The 23,193-nt window shown below is 48.1% G+C and overlaps 1 protein-coding gene across 1 annotated transcript in view; it reads right to left on the bottom strand.

The window, feature by feature from the left end:
* KCNN4 (potassium calcium-activated channel subfamily N member 4) overlaps positions 1 to 21,304 on the bottom strand; it is a 57,523-nt gene extending 36,219 nt beyond the window's left edge. Inside the window, exon 1 of the mRNA XM_048499170.1 lies at positions 20,879 to 21,304. Coding sequence (XP_048355127.1) covers positions 20,879 to 21,079 — 201 coding nt within the window. The 5' untranslated portion in view covers positions 21,080 to 21,304. The remainder of the gene's footprint in view (positions 1 to 20,878) is intronic.
* Positions 21,305 to 23,193: the final 1,889 nt, after the last annotated feature.

Raw genomic sequence — 23,193 nt, 5'->3', positions numbered from 1 at the left:
CTCCGTCCACGTGGAGGCAGGCAATGGCAAACCATTCCTGAATGTCTCTTGCCTTGAAAACACTCTGGGGTGGCCGTAAGTCAGCTGAGACTTGATGGCAAAATCACACACACACACATACACACAAATACACACACACTGACAAAATACATACACACGGAATTGTTCAGCTTAGGTTAACGCAGGGGGGCGGAGTTGCACATTTCCTAAACTGCACATCTGTGTAAACATGTACAGCTGGAAGCGAGCGCATAAGGACAACTGGGCTGGATCGTCAAAGGGCTATATAGCCCAGCAATGTATTTTTCCATAAAGGCCATTCAGATGCATTCAGCTAGCCCACACACAAGACATAAATACAGAGGCGTAGCTCCAAGGGGACAGTGGGGTGCATGACGCACCGGGCACGCGCCCCTGTGGGGGTGTGGTGAGGGCCTTCCGGGAGGGCAAGAGCGGAGGACACACCTGTGCACTGGGCGTTTTTCCCCCTTGCTACACCTCTGCATTAATACAACAGCCCTTCTCTGCCACTTGCTCCCCTTGGGCCAAGTATTGAACACATGAACTTGTGAAGCTACCTCATACTGATTGAAACACTTAGTTCATCAAGGTCAATGCTATCTACTCAACAGGCAGCAGCTCTCTAGGGTCCCAGGCAGAGGTTTTTCATATTACTGACTACCAGAGTCTTTAACTGGGGCTGCCAAGGATCGAACCAGGAACCTTCTGCATGCCAAGCAGTTGCTCTACCACTGAGCCATGGTCCCTCCCACACTTCAGGTTGCACGGCGAGACTTTCTCTGAACACGGGAGATCCATTTAGTCATCCAGGCAAATAGCTGATGACAGACCTCTCTCCTTGATGAATAGTCTCAAAGCTACCTAAGCCAGTGTCTTAGACAAAGGTGCAGTGAGTGCCATGCTTCGATTCAGTGCAGGTGAGCACTAGTCCAGAAAGCAAAGGGTTTCATGTTTGAGTGGCAGCTCTGTCAGTCCGTACAAATAGCCCCAGTGTACTCGTTCACTTTCTCTTTAGCCTTCTTAGAAAACCACCACATCCGGTTCTTTGAACATACCCTGCCCCAGAAGGCTGCAGCCAAGCAAAATTGCCCTGGTAGGCCACTCCGCTCCTCAGAGAAGGACCTACTCGTGATCCCTGGCCCAAAAATGATCAGGCTGGCCTCGACGAGGGGCAGGGCCTTTTCAGCCCTGGCCCCTACCTGGTGGAACAGGCTCCCTAGGGAGACTTACAGGGTTTCCGCAGGGCCTGCAAGACGGACCTGTTCCGCCAGGCGTTTGGCCAGCCTGGTTAAAAATACATCTACCGTGTCATCTGGCCTCCCATGGGCACAAGGGGGGGGGGTAGCTAGACGCCGTCCACATTTTTAATGGGTTCTGTTTTTATGTAATTGGTGTTTAAATTATGTTTTAATGTATGTTTTAACTTGTTGTGAACTGCCCTGAGCCCTCAGGGGGAGGGCGGCATATTAAATAAATAAATAAATAAATAAATAAATAAATAAATAAATAAATAAATAAATAAATAAATAAATAAATAAATAAATAAATAAATAAATAAAAGGATAGAGGTGAAGATGAGCCATTCTCTGCCAATGGCTGGGTTTAATGCTCACAGGGGCCCGAATTTAGATGGCCCAGGTTAGCTCGACCTCGTGAGATCGCAGAAGCTAAGCAGGGTTGACTCTGCTTCTGAGATGGTACTTGGATGGGAGACCACCAAAGAAGTCCAGAGTTGCAGAGAGCCAGCATGATGCAGTGGTTAAGAGCAGTGGACTCTGGAGAACTGGGTTTGATTCCCCGCTCTTTCACATGAGCGCCAGACCCTAATCTGGTGAACCGGATTTGTTTCTCCACTCCTTCACGTGAAGCCTGCGGGGTGACCTTGAGCCAATCACAATTCTCCAAGAACCCTCAGAAGGTCTCTGTTATGAGGAGAGGAAAAGAAGGAGTTTGTAAGTTGTTTCGAGACTCCTTGTGGTTGAGAAAAGTAAGGTAAAAATCCAAAGAGCAACAACAATGCTGCTGCTGCTGCTGCTGCTGCTGCTGCTGCTGCTGCTGCTGCTGCTGCTGCTGCTGCTGCTGCTGCTGCTTCTTCTTCTTCTTCTTCTTCTTCTTCTTCTTCTTCTTCTTCTTCTTCATCATCATCATCAAGCCCTCTCTTGCTTTGAAGACCTACTAAGTTCCCCAAAGTTTGCTGGAACTGGATGACACTGTTCATTACTATTACAGCCACAGGGGTTGCACAAGTATTCCAGTTTTCATCGAACCGATGTTGGAGGCCATGCAACAACCGGAAATAAACTTTAGGGTGGCTGCCATTTTTGATGGCTCCCACTCTTCTGCCTTTTGAACCATCTGGCACACGCACATTTAAAGAGAATGTTTCTCCCCACCACAGAGTCTCCATGTTAGGAACAGATGCACCAGCGGCATGCCTTTACTTACAGCATCGATGTGCCACCTTCTTCCACAGAGGACTCAGTAAATGTGGGGTTAAAGGCACAGGAGTAGGACTATCACAGATTTAACTGGCCATCAGCCGCATTATGGAAAGATTGGGTTAGCTTTGAAGCCTGAGCAGGTTTGCCTGGAGTGGAGGATATGTTTAAAATAACAGCTCAGAGAGACTGGTCGGGCTAGAAAGTGCCGTCAAACCACAGCTGACTTAATAGGGACCCTGCAGGGTTTTCACGGCGAGAGACTTCAGCAGTCGTTTGCCCTTGGCTGTCTCTGCGTCCCAACCCGAGATTTCCTTGGTGGGCTTCCATCCAAATGCTAACAAGGGCCAACCCTGTTTACCTTCTGAGATATGATGAGACTGGGCTAGCCTGGCCATCCAGGTCAGGGCAGAGACAAACAGAGGTGGTTTGCCATTGGCTGCCTCTGTATAACAACCCTGGACTTCCTTGGAAGTCTCCCATCCATAATGACCAGGACCAACGTTGCTTACCCTCCGAGATCTGAGATTGCCCTAACACCTGATCCATGCAAGCAAGAGCTTCATCTCCTTTCTCTCCCCCTCATATATATTTTTTCTAGTGTCACCACTGGTTGTTGGGGGGAGGGGTGGAATTCTCTGCCAGCCACACAGCTTTGAGTGGAAGATCCTCAGAGATAACATTTACTTTGCACGCCTCTTCTGATTGTATCTGTCGCTTCCTGCCTTGCTTCTGTTCTACTCCATTTCCACCAGAACGTTCTCAAAGGACTCGCTGTCGGGTTGAAGCCTCTCAAGCCAACAGGGCTGGCCAGCGAGAGTTCAACTCGGCAAAGGCGGGCGGCGTTGCCAACCTAAACCTCACTGGAACCGCTGGAAGGTCACCCAGACCTCAGGCTGATTTGGGTGTGGAGTTTGGGCAGCGGACCCAGCAGGAATGTGAGGCCATAAAGTCCACCCTCCATTTCCTCCCAGGGAATTGATTTCTGCAGTCTGGAGGTCAGTTGTAATTCCAGGAGACCTCTACGCCTCATCTGAAGGTTGGAAGGGGCATATCGCCCTAGGGACATGGGGAAACCCCATGTCCCCATACGCATGTCTTTCCATCACGTGGGGGGGCACCAGATGCCCCCCCCACGTGACTAAGCGGCATGCGCCCCAGCCACATGCCACAAAGCCCTGCCCCCCAGGAGCCAGCCTGCAGGCCGGCTTTCAAAAGCCAGCTTTCAAAGCCAGCTTTCAAAAACCGGCTGAGGGGTGAGGCTCGGGGGAGTGCCCCCCCCCAAGCCACCGTGCAGGCTGGCTTTTGAAAGCTGGCCTGCACGGAGGCAGTGGGAGGGTGGCACAGGGTCACGTGGGGCGCCCGGAGAAGGAGTTGTCGCCGGGCGCCATTTTCCCCTTGATACGCCTCTGGAGGTTGGCAACCTTACTGTTTGCAAAGCCAAATATTATCTGTATTCTGTGACTTCACACTCACTTTATCACCGTAAGGAGCGGAGGAATGCCTGCTACGCGTTACGCAAACTGGGGGAATGGCCAGGATTCTTCAAGATTACAAGAGTGGGTTGACAGCTCTCAGGTGATGTCTTCAGGTAATCCTGGAATTACAAGCGATCTCCAGGCAAAAGAGATCTATTCGGTGGGAGAAAATGGCCACTCGGGGAGGTGGACTCTGTGGCATCATATTCCACGAAGGGTTCTCCCTTTCCCAAATCTCGCCCTCTCCAGACACCCGCTGCTCCCAAATATCCAGGAATTTCTCAGTCCAGACTTGGCAACCTTAAAACTGCCTGACCTACTTGCAACAGGATTTAATTCTCCCTGAACCTAAAATGGAGGCTGCTTCAACTAAAGGTAAACAGCAAACAGATCTACTGCCGTTGACTTTTGGAACCTGAAAAATTAAACATCTGGTCTTCTAGGAGCAGCAGTGGCATAGTGGTCAAGAGCAGGTGCACGCTAATCTGGAGAACCGGGTTCAATTCCCCGCTCTGCCACTTGAACTGTGGAGGCTTATCTGGGGAACTAGATTGGCCTGTGCACTCCAACACACGCCAGCTGGGTGACCTTGGGTGAGTCACAGTTCTTTGGAGCTTTCTCAGCCCCACCCATCTCACAGGGTGTTTGTTGTGGGGCAGGGGGGGGGGTAGGGAAAGGAGATCGTAAGCCCCCTTGAGTCTCCCTACAGGACAGAAAGGGGGGATATAAATTCAAACTATTACTACTACTAATCCTTCTTCTTCTTACTGTTACTTACTGTTATTACTGTAATACTGTTTTACTGTTACTGTAATTACTGTTACTGTTCTTCCTACTCTTTGGCCAACATGTCTTCCCTCCTCCTCTCCCCTGGTTGTGTCCTCCGACAGGCTCCTGCCGCGGCCCGAACGCAAAAGGAGACCCAGAACGGATCTGAGGTCTGTTTGCAGACGGAGGAGCAGGAAAGATTCCTCATCAACCAGAGGAAGTCTGTGGCGGAGCTCCGTGCCCTTTGGAGACGGGCCCCGTGTCCACAAGGAAGGCAAGTGCAAGACTGCAATCAGGAACGGGAGGGTGGGGGAGCAATAAGAAAGCCATGCCTTGCTGAGAGCAACGGTGGGGAGGCCGCGCGCCAGGACTCCTGGGTTCCCTGCCGAGCGCCGTGAGCTTGAGCAATCCCTGAGCTTCGAAACAAAACGTGGCTTTCTCTCCCTCACCGCCCCAGCCTCGCAAGGAAGTGCAGGCAAGATGCTTCCTCAAAACGCTCGAGGCCTGGACATGATTTGGCATCAAAAGCAGAAACAGGTTCCTGCAAGGTTGACCCTCAAAGCGGAGAGGAATAGTAGCCCTCACGCACCTTCTGCCTCGCTAACACGCGTCGTGCCAGGGTCGCCAATCTCCAGACTCAGCCTGGAGAACTCCTGGAATTACAAATGAATTCTAGGCTGCATAGCTCATCTCCCCTGGAGAAAATGGCTACTTTGGAAGGTGGGCTTCATGGCCTTAAGAAGAAGAAGAAGAAGAAGAAGAAGAAGAAGAAGAAGAAGAAGAAGAAGAAGAAGAAGAAGAAGAAGAAGAAGAAGAAGAAGAAGAAGAAGAAGAAGAAGAAGAAGAAGAAGAAGAAGAAGAGGAAGAAGAGGAAGAAGAGGAAGAAGAAGAGGAGGAGGAAGAGGAGGAGGAGGAGGAGGAGGAGGAGGAGGAGGAAGAAGAAGAAGAAGAAGAAGAAGAAGAAGAAGAAGAAGAAGAAGAAGAAGAAGAAGAAGAAGAAGAAGAAGAAGAAGAAGAAGAAAGAGGAGGAGGAGGAGGAGGAGGAGTTTGGATTTATATCCCCCCTTTCTCTCCTGCAGGAGACTCAAAGGGGCTTACAATCTCCTTGCCCTTCCTCCCTCACAACAAACACCCTGTGAGGTAGGTGGGGCTGAGAGAGCTCCGAGAAGCTGTGACTAGCCCAAGGTCACCCAGCTGGCGTGTGTGGGAGTGCACAGGCTAATCTGAATTCCCCAGATAAGCCTCCACAGCTGAGGCAGCAGAGCTGGGAATCAAACCCGGTTCCTCCAGATTAGATACATGAGCTCTTAACCTCCTACCCCACTGAAGTCCCTCCCATCCCCCAAACCCGCCCTGAAACCTCCAGGAATTTCCCAACCCAGAGTTGGCAACTTTATGGATTTTCTGGGGCAAGGATGGGGTCCCTTGGATGCCAAACCTGGCCAATGGATCTGGGGACCCTTGGCGAATGATGGCGTTGGTGCTCCTCCCATTCAAACATAACGGACTGTCAATCATCTCATTCCAAGGGTTGCAATTTTATTTATGCCCACTTAGGAACACAGTGGGTTTTACATTTGAGTAGGCATGGTAGACATACACAGGAGAAATGCTGCTTTGGCTCCCTTTTTGCCCTGCCCTCTGGATTTACGAGGCTGCCTTGGGCCCTCTAACTATTTTGGTACCCTTCCCAGCTCTGGTGCCCGGAACAATTGCCTTTATTTGCCTGTTGTATGCACCAGTCCGTTTGTACATTCTGTTAAGTACAGCTCCTGGCACATCAGTGGGGCTAAAGAAATATAGGTGGATTGGACTGGTAATTTACGGTTCATTTACTGCCAAAACGCTGCAAAGATTCCAACTTTGCAAAAGAGCATTTCAGACATTATCAGCAAATGTTTGTAGGACCTACCAACTGCACATAACAGAAGTCCGAGCCACCCCTGATCTTCTTGAGATGCCCACCCACCAATCTGTGTGAACAAGGCATGGCATACACATTTACCATGAACATGTAGCTTCCACATGTGCAAATTGGCCACTGGTTTTCTCAGAGGTCATGTTCACACGTGTTAAATTACACTGGGTGGACTGTAAGCTAAATCTGAGCAGTCGGTGTGATGCAGCAGCAAAAAAGGCTAACGTGATACTAGGGTGTATTAACAGAGGCATAATATTCACATTTCAAGATGCCCTAGTCTCAGCGTACACCGCATTGGTCAGGCCGCACCTGGAGTACTGTGTGCAGTTCTGGAAGCCTCATTTCAAAAAAGATGTGAACAGACCAGAGCAGATGCATACGAGAGTGACGAGGATGATCAGGGGCCTGGAGGCCAAGTCCTAGGAGGAGAGGCTGAGGGACTTGGGAATGTTTAGTCTGCAGAAGAGGAGGTTGAGGGCAGATATGTTTGTTCTCATTAGGTATCTGAAAGGCTGTCATTTAGAGGTGGGCAGGGAGCTGTTCCTGTTGGCAGCAGAGGATTACAATAATGGGTTTAAGTTATGGGTGGAATGGAAAGGCATATTAGTGGGGGGGGTGTGTGGAAATTACAGTAACAGAAGTTCAGCAGTGGAACCAGCTGCCTGGGGAGGCAGTGAACTTCTCCTCACCAGCAATCTTCAGGCAGCAGCTGGACTAATACTTCGACTGAACCTGTGTTAAGCAGGGGATTGGACTAATTTGCCATGCTGGCAGGGGCTGATGGGAATTGTAGTCCATGAACATCTGGAGAGCCGCAGGTTGCAGACCCCTGGACTAAATGGTCTATATGGTCCCATCCAACCCTTTGATCTTATGGTTCTACACATCCATGGTAAACGCACGCGCATGATGACCATGCATACCTGGAAGGCTGCAGGTGGTAAAGGCTCCTGTTAGGCTTAACTTTAATGTCTGAAAAGCCTTTGGTAAAGGGCATTACAAGGGTATTCTCTCAGTAATTCTTACAACAGTCCTGTAAGGTAGGTTAGGAGTTGCAAACCCACCTAAGGGGGGGTGGGGAAACAGGTCAGCTTTCTTTCCACACTTTCTTGGCCAGTCACCAAATATTTTGATGCAAAAGCTAGAGGCTGGGGCTCTTTTTGTAAAAAAGAAAGAAGCAGATCTAGAATTTTCAGACAGTCCGCCACCTTGACTTAGTGCACATGTTTGGACTGTGCCTCTCACTGATGCACGCGAAGAAAGCTGTGTGTGCGTGCGTGTGTGAGTGTGTGTGCCAAACTCATATCCCACAGCTACTTGGGGGGGGGGGGGAGGTTTACCTATATTATGCAATATATCCATTCTGCATCAATAATGCTCTCCGTACTAACGTACCATAAATATTTTTAAAGTTTTGTTTAGCAATAAACATTTAAACATCAACCAAAACATCTTCTCCCAATCTCTTCATAATTCAGCTCTTCAACTCTTTTACATGTAGCAAGACATCGATACTGTTATCAGCAAATTCTGCTGCACAATTTATACCAAAAAGAAAAAGTTTGGCTTCGCTGCCCGTGCGCAGCAACATGCTATTCAAACAAAATGTTTAGCACACTTCAAAAGAAACTGACTTGACTTCATGGCAATGAAGCCAGGAACATCACAATTAAAGATACAAATTCAAAGAAGTTATTTGTGGGCAAATCAACCTCAGGTTTGGTTGCATTTTTGAAAACTTCCACTTGGCCCAAATATTTGCTCTCTTAACAAGCTGAACATGCTTCAAATCAACATCTGGAAAATACAGCCAAACCGGAGGAAGATTTGAAGCAGTATTCAGCACATTAAGAGAGTTCCTTCCAGTGGTGGGATCCAAAAATTTTAGTAACAGGTTTCCATGGTGGTGGGATTCAAACAGTGGCGTAGCGCCAATGGGGCTGGATGGGGCACGACGTGGGCGGGGCATTAATAATTTCTCTGTTACTGTAAAAAACTCTTACTGTAAAAAAAAAGTGATATGTGATATGATTTTTAAAAAGGTAAAGTTTCCCCTTCAGTCGTGTCCGACCCTGGGGTACCACTGCAAGTAATGATTTCATAGGCAAGCCGTTTTTGTGGGGTAGTTTGCCATTGCTTTCCCTGGCTATTTTTTCCCCCCTAGCTATGTGCTAGGTACTCATTTACCAACCAAGGAATGGATGCATGGCTGAGTTGACCATGAGCCAGCTGCCAGGATATCTGAACCACAGGGGGCTCAAACTCCTGACCGTGTGAGTGCCAGGGCAAGCACTTAACCACTACGCCACGCGGCTCCTGTGATATGATAGCCATGTTTAAATGTTTGCAGGGATGTCATGTTGAAGATGGAACAAGCTTGTTTTCTGATGCTCCAGAGGACAAATTAGGACAAGGACTAATGGATTCAAACTGCAGGAAAAGAGATTCCACCTAAACATTAGGAAGAACTTCCCGACTGTAAGGGCTGTTCGACAGTGAAATATGCTGTCTCGGAGTGTGGTGGAGTCTCCTTCTTTGGAGGTTTTTGAACAGAGCTGAATGGCCATCTGTCAAGGGTGCTTTGATTGTGTGTTCCTGAATGGCAGGGGGTTAGAATTGATGGCCCTTGTGGTCTCTTCCAACTCTATGATTCTCTCTCTAAGGCTCAGACAGACTTCCAAATGTGGCTCCAGAGCTGCATTGAGGCTCCAAAAGTCCCAGATTTTGCAGAACTTGGGTATTTAAATGCAAATTGAGATATTCTGGACAATCCAGAAGTAGAACTTACTCAAAACCCCAGCAGCTGGAGTCAGGCTTTCCTGTACGTCATGCCCCACCACGACAGACATCTAAACAGGTCACTGTCAGAACTATGGATTGTGGGTACTCACCTCAGTTCCTGCCCTTTAATCCACAAATCGATGTTTGCAAAAGAAGTGATTTTTATTTCATTTAGTTTATTGATACCCCACTCTTCTCCCTCATTGGGACCCAAAAGTGGCGAAATATCACTTTACACACTGATAAATGCACTTTTAATTCAATTTAACAAGCATTTGCAAGTCGGTGTTGTCATTTAACACAGCAAAATCCTGTCGTAACATGAATTGAACGTGGATTGGAAGGGCATTTATTCAGCATGTTTTAAAGTAGCAACAGTTAAGTGCATTGAAAGTAGATAGAAAGCGCATTATTCAGCATGTTCAAAAGTGCCTACAGTTGTAAACTGCTTTAAAAGTAGATAGAAAGCGCATTATTCAGCATGTTGAAAAGTGCCTATACTTGCAAAGTGCATTAAAAGTAGATCGAAAGTGCATTATTCAGCATGTTTAAAAGTGCCTATACTTGCAAAGTGCATTAAAAGTGCCTATACTTGCAAAGTGCATTAAAAGTAGATAGAAAGCGCATTATTCAGCATGTTTAAAAGTGCCTATACTTGCAAAGTGCATTAAAAGTAGATAGAAAGCGCATTATTCAGCATGTTTAAAAGTGCCTTACGCATGCAAAGTGCATTAAAGTAGATAGAAAGCGATTATTCAGCATGTTTAAAAGTGCCCTATACTTGCAAAGTGCATTAAAAAATTATGCATTAAAAGTAGATCGAAAGTGCATTATTCAGCATGTTTAAAAGTGCCTATACTTGCAAAGTGCATTAAAAGTAGATAGAAAGCGCATTATTCAGCATGTTTAAAAGTGCCTATACTTGCAAAGTGCATTAAAAGTAGATCGAAAGTGCATTATTCAGCATGTTTAAAAGTGCCTATACTTGCAAAGTGCATTAAAAGTAGATAGAAAGCGCATTATTCAGCATGTTTAAAAGTGCCTATACTTGCAAAGTGCATTAAAAGTAGATAGAAAGCGCATTATTCAGCATGTTGAAAAGTGCCTATACTTGCAAAGTGCATTAAAAGTAGATCGAAAGTGAATTATTCAGCATGTTTAAAAGTGCCTATACTTGCAAAGTGCATTAAAAGTAGATCAAAAGTGCATTATTCAGCATGTTTAAAAGTGCCTACAGTTGTAAACTGCATTAAAAGTGAATTGAAAGTGAATTATTCGGCATGTTTAAAAGTGCCTATACTTGCAAAGTGCATTAAAAGTAGATCAAAAGTGCATTATTCAGCATGCTTAAAAGTGCCTATACTTGTAAACTGCATTAAAAGTAGATCGAAAGTGTGTGCAAAAATCTCCTGAGTTCCATCTCCACTTTTCCCTCACAACAACCCTGCAAGGTAGAGCAGGCTGACAGAAAGCGACTAGCCCAAGGTCCCCCAGAGAGCTTCCATGGCAGAGCAGATATTTGAGCCTGAGTCTTCCACATCCTAGACTAGTGATGGCGAACCTTTTTGAGACCGAGTGCCCAAACGTAATCCAAAACCCACTTATTTATTGCAAAGTGCCAACACGGCAATTTAACCTGAATACTGAGGTTTTAGTTTAGAAAAAATGGTTGGCTCAGAGACATGCGTTACTCAGGAGTAAGCTTGGTGGTAGTCGGTGGCTTTGCTTTGAAGCAACTGTGCATCTCTAGGGTGAATCATGACCCTAGGAGGGTTTACTCAGAAGCAGGCCCCATTGCTAGCAACCGAGCTTACTCCCAGGTAAAGGATTGCGCTGTTTTTTCTTTGCATGAAAATCAGTGGGGTTTAACAGCGCTTAACAGGGTTACCTACACTGCCTCCCCAAAACTAGGTCTTAGGTTTAATGCTAATAATCGATCCCAGCGGCCCAGGCCACCCTAGATGTGTGTGTGGGGGGGGGGCTCTGTTTGCGCGTGCCCACAGAGAGGGCTCTGAGTGCCACCTCTGGCACCCGTGCCATAGGTTCGCCACCACTGTCCTAGACTGACACTTTAATCACCAAAGAGCAAAAAGCTCTAATGCAGAACAATGTACTTGCTTTCCATGCTCTGAAAAGAATTATTTGGCGCCCACCTCCTGCATCGCAAGCTGCCGCTAAAGAAAAAAAAGAATACCCCCAGAGATTTTCTTCACTGACCGCTTAGCATTCCTGGTCAGTATTCTTGCTGGCAGGGTGGTTTGGAGAATGGGAAGAGCATACTCAAATGACTTATTATCTTGTCTAGGCTGCCTCATGAGATGGAACTAATTAGCAACCAGGAAGTCTCAAGCCATTAGAGAAAAGAACCAGAAACTTTTGAAAAACTGCACAGTCTGAATGGTGAACAGTGTTTGGTAAGGAAACGGAGAAACCGGGGTTCATGCCCCCACTTTGAACCAATCACGCTCTCTCTCAGCCTAACCACCCCCTCCCCAGTGCCCTTCTACAATTATAGATAAATGGAATGACACAACTTGGTTACGGGTAACACACACACACCCTCCACACAAAAAGTAAAAGCTGGGAGGAGAAATGAATTCTGGAAGGAGAAGTGATTGAAGAATTAATCTCGAAACTGGACCCAGTGTGTAACAGACTTCCCTCTGTGATACGCCTCTGAAGATGCCAGCCACAGATGCAGGCGAAAGGTTAGGAACAAGATCTACCAGACCAAGGCGACACAGCCCGGAAAACCCACAACAACCAATCTCGAAACTGTTGCCAGTTTTTCCCCGTTAGACCTGCAGGGTTTCCCCCAGCTCTGCATCTCTGGAAAAGGCAGCACCTGTTGAACTTCAGCTTGCCATGAACAGCTCTAGGTTGGGAAATATCTGGAAATGTGGAGGATGGAGACTAAAAAGGGTGGAGTTTGTGGAGGGATGGGACTTTAGCATGCTACAATGCCATAGAATCCATCGTACAAGCCAGCCATTTCTTTCCAGGATAACTGATCCCTGTAGTCAGGAGATCACCTGTTAAAGTGGAAGATCTCCAAGCCTCACCTAGAAGTTCAACCATAATGAAAGTGCTCAAAGGTTGCTCAAAGGTTAGCAATCGAAGCAAGCACCTGTATGGCTAATGGTACTGTCGTACCAGTATCTCTAATATTCAATGCAGCAGTGGCGTAGGAGGTTAAGAGCTTGTGTATCTAATCTGGAGGAACCAGGTTTGATTCCCAGCTCTGCCGCCTGAGCTGTGGAGGCTTATCTGGGGAATTCAGATTAGCCTGTGCACTCCCACACATGCCAGCTGGGTGACCTTGGGCTAGTCACAGCTTCTTGGAGCTCTCTCAGCCCCACCACCTCACAGGGTGTTTGTTGTGAGGGGGGAAGGGCAAGGAGATTGTAAGCCCCTTTGAGTCTCCTGCAGGAGAGAAAGGAGGGATATAAATCCAAACTCCTCCTCCTCCTCCTCCTCCTCCTCCTCCTCCTCCTCCCCTTCTTCTTCTTCTTCTTCTTCTTCTTCAATAAACACTTAAACCATTAGAAATAAGTATTGCCGAGGGCTTTCATGGCCAGAATCACTGGGGTGTTGTGTGGTTTCCAGGCTGTATGGCTGTGTTCTAGCAGCATTCGCTCCTGATGTTTCGCCTGCATCTGTGGCTGGCATCTTCAGAGATGCAGGCGAAACATCAGGAGAGAATGCTGCTAGAACACGGCCATACAGCCCAGAAACCACCCAGCACCCCATTAGAAATAAGCTTTTATACTGTGTTAAGCTGAACAACATGAACAACATCAACGCAGGGTTATTATTGTGTGATAATTCCTAAACTAAACAGTCCCTCTACAAAGGGCTCACAGCAACAAATTAACACGAACAGTATGCACAATATGGACCGTCATTCCCCAGTTGTTGAATGACTTTGTGAAACCTTCACGGACTCAGTTCTTACACAGCAGTGTATAAAAGAACCTTAAGGATTTTTACAGCCTTTCTGGAAAAGGATTTTTGGGAAGATTACAAGATAAACAGGCCACTGTGAAAGTTTCACAAAGTCATTCAACAACCGGGGAATGACAGCACGTGTGCATATTGTTAATTTGATGCTATGAGCCCTTTGTAAAGGGACTGTTTGGTTTAGGAATCTTTGTGTAAATTAACACACAATAATAACCCTGTGTACACATTGTTTACGATGTTAAGTTTAACACGGTATAAAAGCTTATTTCTGATTGTTTAAGTGTTTACTGAATATTGGAATGCTTGGTTTGCTGATCTGGAGGTTAGCAACCTTACTGTAAAGTTTTTATGCAACCCTACTCCCATGTACGCGCCCTTCCGCACATATACAGAATAATGCACTTTCGATCCACTTCAATGCACTTTGCAGCTGTATGGAATAGCAAAATCCACTTGCAAACAATTGTGAAAGTGGATTGAAAGTGCATTATTCTGCATGTGCGGAAGGGGCCAAAAGTGGCAACTTTTCTTGATATTGATTACTAACACAAACAGAGGGCTGGTGTAGGTTTTCCACCCGTTCTGGGAGGGGGACAGAGAGGAACTTGGCAAACACCTATGCCTCTGAGAAAGACCACATTCACCCTGAAGACTGCTGTTCTCCAGGATGTCTCCTGCAACTGCCCACCTGTCGTCTGCAGGGCCCTGCCATTCACTTCAGCGACATCACAGAATGTTCACAAACATTCCAACTTCAGAGGAGGAAGAATCAGTTGTGGCATGTTGACAAACAGTGTGCAGGTGAGTTCGCCTTCACCAGCTCACTCAAGAGCCCGCACTTTATGGGGTAGGAAGAACAAGGAACCCTGCAATCTCTAGAGCAGAGGTCTCCAACCTTTTTCAGTCTAAGAACACTTTCAGACTTCTGACCCAGCAAGATGGGAGCAGCCCCAAAATGGTTGCCACTGGAACAAGCCATAAGAAGAGAAGAAGAAGAAGAGTTTGGATTTATATCCCCCCTTTCTCTCCTGCAGGAGACTCAAAGGGGCTGACAATCTCCTTGCCCTTCCCCCCCTCACAACAAACACCCTGTGAGGTAGGTGGGGCTGAGAGAGCTCCGAGAAGCCGTGACTAGCCCAAGGTCACCCAGCTGGCGTGTGTGGGAGTGTACAGGCTAATCTGAATTCCCCAGAGAAGCCTCCACAGCTCAAGCGGCAGAGCTGGGAATCAAACCCGGTTCCTCCAGATTAGATACACGAGCTCTTAACCTCCTACGCCACTGCTGCTCCTAAAATGACTGCCGCGGTTTACCTTCCATCACACAGCGAGGATCCTTATGCAGCTGCTGCCAGAGCAACCTTTTTTTTAAAAAACCCACAAAACCATGCTGGGCAGAAGCCCCAGCCAGCCTTGCCCACTTTCTAAAAACACTTGACAGGCACCAGGAAATATTTTCGCAGGCGCCATGGTGCCCCCGGGCACCGTGCTGGGGACCCTTGTTCTAGAGTCCTGTTAGCTGCCAGAAATGCTGAACATTCAGTCCTGTCCCCCACCCGCAAATAAGCACACTGCGGTCCCGATGTCTTTCAGATGGCAGGTCTCTAGTTCCCAAGAGCAACGAATGATAATAAACGTTAGGGAAAGGACCAGGCAGGCAGGCCCGTGCAGGGACTACCTGTACTGTGCTTCTGTGTGACAATGAAAAATTAGACATTTTGTGAGAAAGGAGATCAACAAAGTTGAATGTGCGGAACACAGTACTGGGGAGAAAGGGGGACAATGGGAGAGATTAGGCTGCACACCAGAGCTGGAAAAGAATGGGGAAGGGGCGAAATGCAAGCAAAGTCTCCTAACTGGAATCAATTCTGCAAGTGTGTACTTTACTGTCTCGATTTGTTTTTCAATGTTCCCTACTAGGAATAGTTTTGTTATCGCTGCAACGCTTGGTAAACCGATGTAGCCCTAAAAAAAGGATGAATGGCATTTTCAAAGTGTCCTTTAAAGGTCCAAATGCCGAAAGTGAAACCTGAGCACGTTCACATGTCAAAAATCTGATCTGCTGAACTGACAAATGCATGTTCCGCTGCAGCTCTTCTTCCGATGCACCCATGCAGAATCGCAGGATTCAAGTAGGGTTGCCAACTCCAGCTTGGGATATACCTGAAGATCTGGGAAGACCCAGGGAGGGAAAGAGTTAGGGGACAGGTGTGGACCCCCACCCCCCCACCCCCGACAGTAAACTTTTTGTCTGGGGAGCTGATCTTTCTCCTCTGGAGATCAGTTGTAATTGTGGGAAATTCCCAGGCCCCAGCTGGAGGTTGGCAACCCTGAAGGAACAGACACAAAATTATATTAATGGAATGTAGCACAGGAAGATATACGAATGTGGTAATAGGTAAATAGAACCTCCATATTTAAAAGCGGTATACCTCCAAACACCCACTGCAAACTGCAAATCATTTTGACATGCAGCTTGCAAGTGGGAAACGCATTGATTACGAGATAGACCTGGGGTCTGCAACCTGCGGCTCTCCAGATGTTCATAAACTACAATTCCCATCAGCTCTGCCAGCATGGCCAATTGGCCATGCTGACAGGGGCTGATGGGAATTGTAGTTTATGAACATCTGGAGAGCCGCAGGTTGCAGACCCCTGAGATAGACTCTGGCAAGCTTCCATGGCTGTGATAGGATTCGAACTTGGATTCCCCAGATCCTATCCTGACACCACACTAGTTTAGATAGTGGCAAAGGGTTATAACCCTCCCCTCGCTCACATTACTTTCCTGTAATCTGTGACTGTTTTAACTTTAACAAAAAGACACATAGGCCCCTTCCGCACACGCAAAATAATGCATTTTCAAACCACTTTCACAACTGTTTGCAAGTAGATTTTGCCATTCCGCACAGCTTCAAAGAGCACTGAAAGCAGTTTGAAAGTGCATTATTCTGCATGTGCGGAATGAGCCATAGGCAATTTGAACCCCAGTTTGGACCAAATAAGAGATGTCAGAGCCATTTAAAGTGCATTGTAGCCCAGCCAACGAAAAAAGCACCAGATATTCAGGCTGACTGGCCCCCTCATCCAGCCCCTGATAGGCTGTCTTTCAGGACTGGTGACTGGGCGGCATTTGGTTGGGAGGACTAAAGTGGCACAGGTCTGGTCTAACCAATGGAGGTTTTTTCCCCCTTCCCCAAGTTTGGGGGAAAGCAGAAACCACCCGAAAGCATCCACTGTGAAAAACTGCTGAGCGCCCTAATTGTTCCCCAGGTATAAGAACGCAGCTTCCAAAATGCCCTCGAGGCAAGGAAGAGTTGGATGAAATCGGATCCAGGGTGACTCAGAGAAGTCTTAGATGGTGCGAGGGGAAAAGTTTGCACAACCCACGCCCCAAATCCATCACCACGGATGACCTGCAGGGAACGTTTCTCCTGGAGAGTTTGTAGTACTACATGTACCACACCTGTCTACCTTTCCAGACACCTGCCCTTAAGTAACAAACAAAAATCCCGGTTTCATCCTGCTTTTCAGCTGGATCTTCTTTTAAAATTTTGATCAGTGTGCTCGTGCAAACGTTAAGCAGTCTCTACGTTTCTGCTTTTCTTTCCCTGCTGAGAGCCAGCGTGATGTAGCTGGTAAAGTGTAGGACTCGGAAACCCAGGTTCGAATCCTGACTCTGCCACACAAGCTCGCTGGGGGGTTTGGGCCCCTCACCCTCTCCACCTAACCTACCCCACAGAGTTAACGTGAGGATAAAATGAAGGAGAGGAGAATTATGTAAATTGCTTTCGGTCCCCGTTGAGGAATAAAGGAAATAAAGGAAATAAATAAATAAAGGAAATTTTAACAAATCTCAGACAGGAGTATCCGCTCCAGTACATACACACAATGTGGCATGTGGAAGATCTGGGATCACAGTCCCTTGTGTTTTTTAAAGGAAAAAACGGTTTGAGGAAGGTAACTCAGATTGGAGTTAAGGAAGGAGCGGTTTTACCTCCAGCGTGGAGTAGTGGGTAAGAGCAGTGGACTTTAACCTGGAGAACTGGGTTTGATTCCCCGCTCCTTCATAGGAGCAGCAGACTCTCATCTGGTGAACTGGATTTGTTTCCCTGCTTCTACACACGATGCCTGCTGGGCAACCTTGGGTTAATCACAGTTCTCTCAGAACTCTCTCAGCCTCACCCACCTACCTCACAAGGTGCCTGTTGTGTAGAGGAAGGGAAAGGAGTTTGTAAGCCACCTTGAGTCTCCTTACAGGAGAGAAAGGTGAGATATTTATATTATATAGGGGAGAAAATATATATATATATATATAGACTGACTGTGATCTCTTATGGAGTTTTCAAGGCAAGAGACTAACAGACGTGGTTTGCCATGCCCTTCCTCTGCACAGCAACCCTGCACGGTGGTCTCCCATCCAAATGCCAACCAGGGCTGACCCTGCTGACGTTACAAGATCCACCGAGAACAGCTAAGCCGTTTGCATGCCAAAGAACCTGTGGGGTGTCGATTTCAATTGGAAAAACGGGAGCGGGGAAGGAAAGGGTTAAGCCTCCTCCCAAGCTCTGCTTCTCCGTCTCTCCACGGTTCTGTTGCTCTAAACAACCACAGAACAGCCGGATCTCTGATATCATCCGCGCCTATTGGCCTGCAGACCCCTTCCATCCTTTCCCCCATCTTAACTGCTTCTCCAGGCGGCCAGTTTTGCTGATTGTAGGAATTAAGGGCCCAGCCCACTGCGAGCTTAATCACTCTATTAAAGGTTACGGTTTTAAATAAGGAAACAGTCCAGGTCAGTTTAGCGACACGCCCTGCTTCTTAAGCCAGTGGGAGGCAGGTTCTGGCAGAGGGAATGCCTACAAGTCCAGCCACTAAAGGGCATCGTGATGCTAGTGGGTACAAGGAAACTTGGGGGGCGGGGGAGCATCCTTGGGGAGAAAGCCCGAGCAACACATGGATACAGGTAGGCCCCCTTTATGGGGTCAGAATACGGTTCAAATCAATTAACGACATTTGCTCGCCTCACTCAGAGTCAAGCCATTTCAGTGCCCGACTCCTGCACTACCACGCACGCACACACCTGTTCTCTGTATGGAGGGAAGTTTCCTGACCAAGGCTCCTTCCGCACATGCAGAATAATGCACTTTCAGTCCACTTTCACAATTGTTTGAACGTGGATTTTGGTATTCCGCACAGTAAAATCCAGCTGCAAAGTGCATTGAAAGTGGACTGAAAGTGCATTATTCTGCATGTGCGGAAGGGGCCCAAGCATGATTAACATGAACAATACTTCTTCATTTCTATGTGTGCAAGGGATAGATGAATGATACTGCTTTGTTACTGATTCGACAATTACTCGAAATCAGTGCTGTCTGCTCACACCCTACGAACATAAGAACAAGCCAGCTGGTTTAGACCAGAGTCCATCCAGTCCAGCACTCTGCTACTCGCAGTGGCCCACCAGGTGCCTTTGGGAGCTCACGTGCAGGAGGTGAAAGCAATGGCCTTCTGCTGCTGTTGCTGCTGCTCATGAGCACCTGGTCTGCTAAGGCATTTGCAATCTCAGATCAAGGAAGATCAAGATTGGTAGCCATAGATCAACTTCCCCTCCATAAATCTGTCCAAGCCCCTTTTAAAGCTATCCAGGTTAGTGGCCATCACCGCCTCCTTCCAAACACCAATCACGCCTTGCGTGATTCCAAACACCAATCATGCCTTGCATGAAGAAATGTTTCCTTTTATTGGTCCTACTGACAGTGGCTTTCCAAAGCATCAAGCAGAGGGCTTTCACATCACTTCCCGCCCTTCCTGACCCCCATCCTTTTAGCAGGAGATGCTAGGGATGGAACCTGGCACCCTCGGCATGCCAAGCAAGTGCTTAGCCACTGAGCCACAACCCCTTCACCTTCTTGGCAACTTATGCCTTGTGGGTCAGTCCCGTCTTTTCTCCTCTCTGCCAGTCTTAGCAAAAAGAAGCAGAGTTGGGTTTTATACCACATTTTCCTCTACCATTAAGGAGTCTCAAAGCAGCTTACAAACTCCTTCCCGTCCTTACCCCACAACAGATACCTTGTGAGGTAGGTGGGGCTGAGAGAATTCCCAAGAACTGTGACAGGCCCAAGATCACCCAGCAGGCTTCATGTGGAGGAGAGGGGAATCAAACCCGGTTCTCCAGATTAGAGCTCACGGCTGTTAACCACTACACCACACTACCACTTGGCCGGGGCTCCTCGGAACAGCTTCCAGAAGTCCAAACAGGCCTCTGAAAGGAAAGAACTTACATGCCAGGCTGATGTTCTTCCTAGCTTTTGAAAAATAATGGCTCACTGCTACACCAGCAAATCCTCTCAATGTCCACCTCACTGGCTTTTGAATGCACCCATGCCCAAGACCTTCACAATATGCAGTGGCAATGAGTCCCACAGGTTAGTTGTCAGGTCTGGTTCGACAGAAATGTCAAAGGCAATCATTGTTCGGTTTCCTTTCATCGGGAGCGTAGTCAGCTAAACTTTTAGCAGCTTGCTTGGTTGGTGGCCAATTTGAATGAATGGGGCTGACATTAAAAAGCATGCTCGCTTATTTATTTATTTTCTCCCCAAAGGCTATTGTTCTGTTTTAGCAAAGTCACTTCTCCGGGGAGTGAAAAAGAAAACAAAAGTTGACAGAGTGCCGGGTGGCTTTGGCTTGAGAAATTGCAACTTTCTCACATTTCCTTCAATATCTCCTCCAAAACATCTATTTTGAGGGTTCGGGTGACGCATATGTTTAAAGGACGGATGTGAAACGTCCGACGCTGCCGCGATCAAATGATAAAAGATTCGTTTGCTGTTTATATACGGCTGTAAAGGTGGAGACGCTTCGCAAAGCTTGGAAAGGAATACCCGCACATGCAAAAATTGTCGGTGCCGAAGGGATGCGGGTTTTCGTTAAGCCTTGCTCTTAGCAATCTGTGCACTCACCTGACCCCAGACTATAGTAACCGATTCATTTTTCTTAACAAAAATCAGTCGCAGAGCAGATAATACGTAAGAATGTGCAGGCAGGCCAGATAGACTGGGAGCCTGTTAATGTTTAAACGATCAATGTTTTGATCGCTTAAACCGCTGCTTGATTCAATGAACTTTACATCCCTCATTTAAAGAAGTTCACATAGCAGAACCTCTTGGTAGATTATTCCCAGAATGGGTTATTAATTGGATGGGGTGTGTGATCCTTCCGACTCGGGCGGAACTCTTTCATCGCACAGAGAGGCGGCCGTTATCTGGAACACTGTTTTGGAGGAACACAACCTGCTCGACCACCGAGACACCTTGGCTGGGTAGCCGGTTCTCAGGGAAGTTTCCGTCTGACCCTAAATCTGCTGCCACAGAAACCCAACTAGAAGCTAAACATTCCCCAATGAAGAAATGCATCAGGGTTAGACATGCCTTCATGCAGGGTGCATTTGACAACCCTCGACATTCAGGCAGAATCCAGGAGACGGGGCGGAAATACAGAAAGGGACTCACCTGGCAGTGTCCGAACCAGGCCAGCTCAGTGTGCAAAACCATCAGCAGGATGCCCAAGAGGGCAGTGCCCAGCGCCCACCCGGCCAGCTTCCGCTCTTCCCCCAGCAAGACTTTCCGCAGCCGCAGCCGACGCAGGTTCTCGCCCGGCTCCCCGGGGACGGGCAACACCATGGTCTCAACGGGGTCACCTTTGCTCTGCATCTCCTGGGGGGCGGGCGACCGCTTGGCCCCCGGGGTTGGGAGGTAAGGGGGGAAGACCCCCTGGGTGGAGCCCCATCCCTGCCTCTTGAGCAGCCAACAGGCAGCCAGGGCGAGGGGTTGGGCAGGCGGCAGGAGAGGGGTTGGAAGAAAGAAAGAAAGAAAGAAAGAAAGAAAGAAAGAAAGAAAGAAAGAAAGAAAGAAAGAAAAAGAAAGAAAGAAAGAAAGAAAGAAAGAAAGAAAGAAAGAAAGAAAGAAAGAAAGAAAGAAAGAAAGAAAGAAAGAAAGAAAGAAAGAAAGAAAGAAAGAAAGAAAGAAAGAAAGAAAGAAAGAAAGAAAGAAAGAAAGAAAGAAAGAAAGTGAAGTGAAGATAAAAAAGTTATTTCAGACCAGAGGAGAATGAAAGAGGATAGGTTATATCTTACCAGCTTTCTCGCTGGTGGAAGAGGAAGGAAAGGGGTGCTTTTGATCGGAAGGGATCGTGGCCCCCCGGGAGGGTGGCTGGAAGGAGAAAGGCGGCCTGGGGCACCGCAGAGAAGCAGACTGCCGGCCAAGAAGCAAACAGAAAGGCGCGCAAAGCTCTCCCTGGCCGTCGAGGCCGGTGCGCCCAGGGCGCAGCCGAGCGAGCAGCAGACAGCCGGCCCAGGCGGGAAGCGGGTCCCGGGGGAGTGTCGCGCAGCCGGCCAGCCCAGGCGGGAAGCGCTGCCTGGAGGGAGCTTCGGTGCCGCCGGCGGGCCGGTCCTTGAGCGGCGTCACGGGGCAGGGCAGGGCAGGGCGGCCCTGGGGAGAGAGGGAGGGAGAGAGGCCGGACGAGAGACTGAGCCGGGCCGGGTGGGGCGGAGCACGCAGGGGGGCATCGGGGAGACTCACCGGAGGAAGGGCGGAGCTTGGTTCGGACCCCTCCCCCCAACAACAGGTGGCGGGTCTCTAAGCTGTCTGGGAAGAATGTCCTCTCCGCTGCATGTGTGGAGGGTACTGGGATGACACTTTGCTTATGCTCAGAGGCACGCTCTTCACGGGGCTTGATTCGCAGGCGCTCTGCCAGACTCTTTCCTAAGAACTTCCTCCCCAGGAGGTGACCAGGTCAATAGGGCCTTCGCTGCTAGGAAGTGCCAAGGAACAAGTGCTCCTGAGCATTCACAAAGTTCCTTTTCACCGCTTAGTCGCAGCCTGGGTTTGCTCCAGCCACCCCACCAATGTAGAATACAGACCTCGGATCCGCAAATTTCTGATGGCCCAAACATATTTTTTTTAAAAAAAAAAAAACTTCCTCTGACATTTGCAAGATTTTATTTTTATTTCCCTTCCTGGGAGATCTCGCCTTCTTTTGGTAGGTTGCCCCCCTTTCTTGTACGGGACCCCTTGAAAGGTAGGGAGACACCATGTGGAATGGTTGTTACAGACCTAGAGAAATGATGCTCGGACCCTGCTAGAGGAATGCTGGGTTTACATGGGGACGAATGAAGCAATGTGAAACTAATCCAGTACAGCCAGGTGTTTTATTTATTTATTTTTATTTACCGTACATTTATTTCCCTCCCATCACCAAAGTGCCTGGATGGGCTACACTCCTAAAACACCATAAAAATACGATTCGAAAACCACCTAAAAACTCCTTTAAAAACCATCCTCATCCTCCACCCTCCTTAGAATACATAGAGAGGAGGCACTGCTCAGAATGGATCACCTGTATGCCTGGGTACAGAGGATGGTCTTGGCCAGGTGCCTAAACCTGTGCAGATTCGGCGCCTGGTGGACCTCCAGAGGAAGAATCTTCCGGAGCACCGGGGCCACCACAAAGAAGGCACTTCAGGTGTTCCCACCCAGTCCCCACCCCATGAATCTTAGAAGTGAATGAAGCTCCATATGGGAGGAGGCGTTCCTTCAGATATATCAGGCAGTGGTGAAGCGACAAGGGGACAGGGGGTGCTTTGTGCACCGGGTGCACACCTGGGGAGCCAGAAAGTCGCCCCCCGGGGCCCTCCCCTTTTCCCTGCACTCCTCCCCACACAGCCTCCCTGTGGTGCCCCCCCTGCCCCCTTCCCACACTTACCTTAGTTCCTTTCTTTTTCTAGTACTTTTTCAGGCTGAAAAAAGCGGCCTCTTCACAGTTCAGG

Source organism: Sphaerodactylus townsendi, linkage group LG06 (assembly GCF_021028975.2).
Source record: "Sphaerodactylus townsendi isolate TG3544 linkage group LG06, MPM_Stown_v2.3, whole genome shotgun sequence".
Lineage (NCBI taxonomy): Eukaryota > Metazoa > Chordata > Lepidosauria > Squamata > Sphaerodactylidae > Sphaerodactylus > Sphaerodactylus townsendi.
The sequence above is the reverse complement of the archived record's forward strand: the minus strand, read 5'-3'. Positions and strand labels throughout refer to the sequence as shown.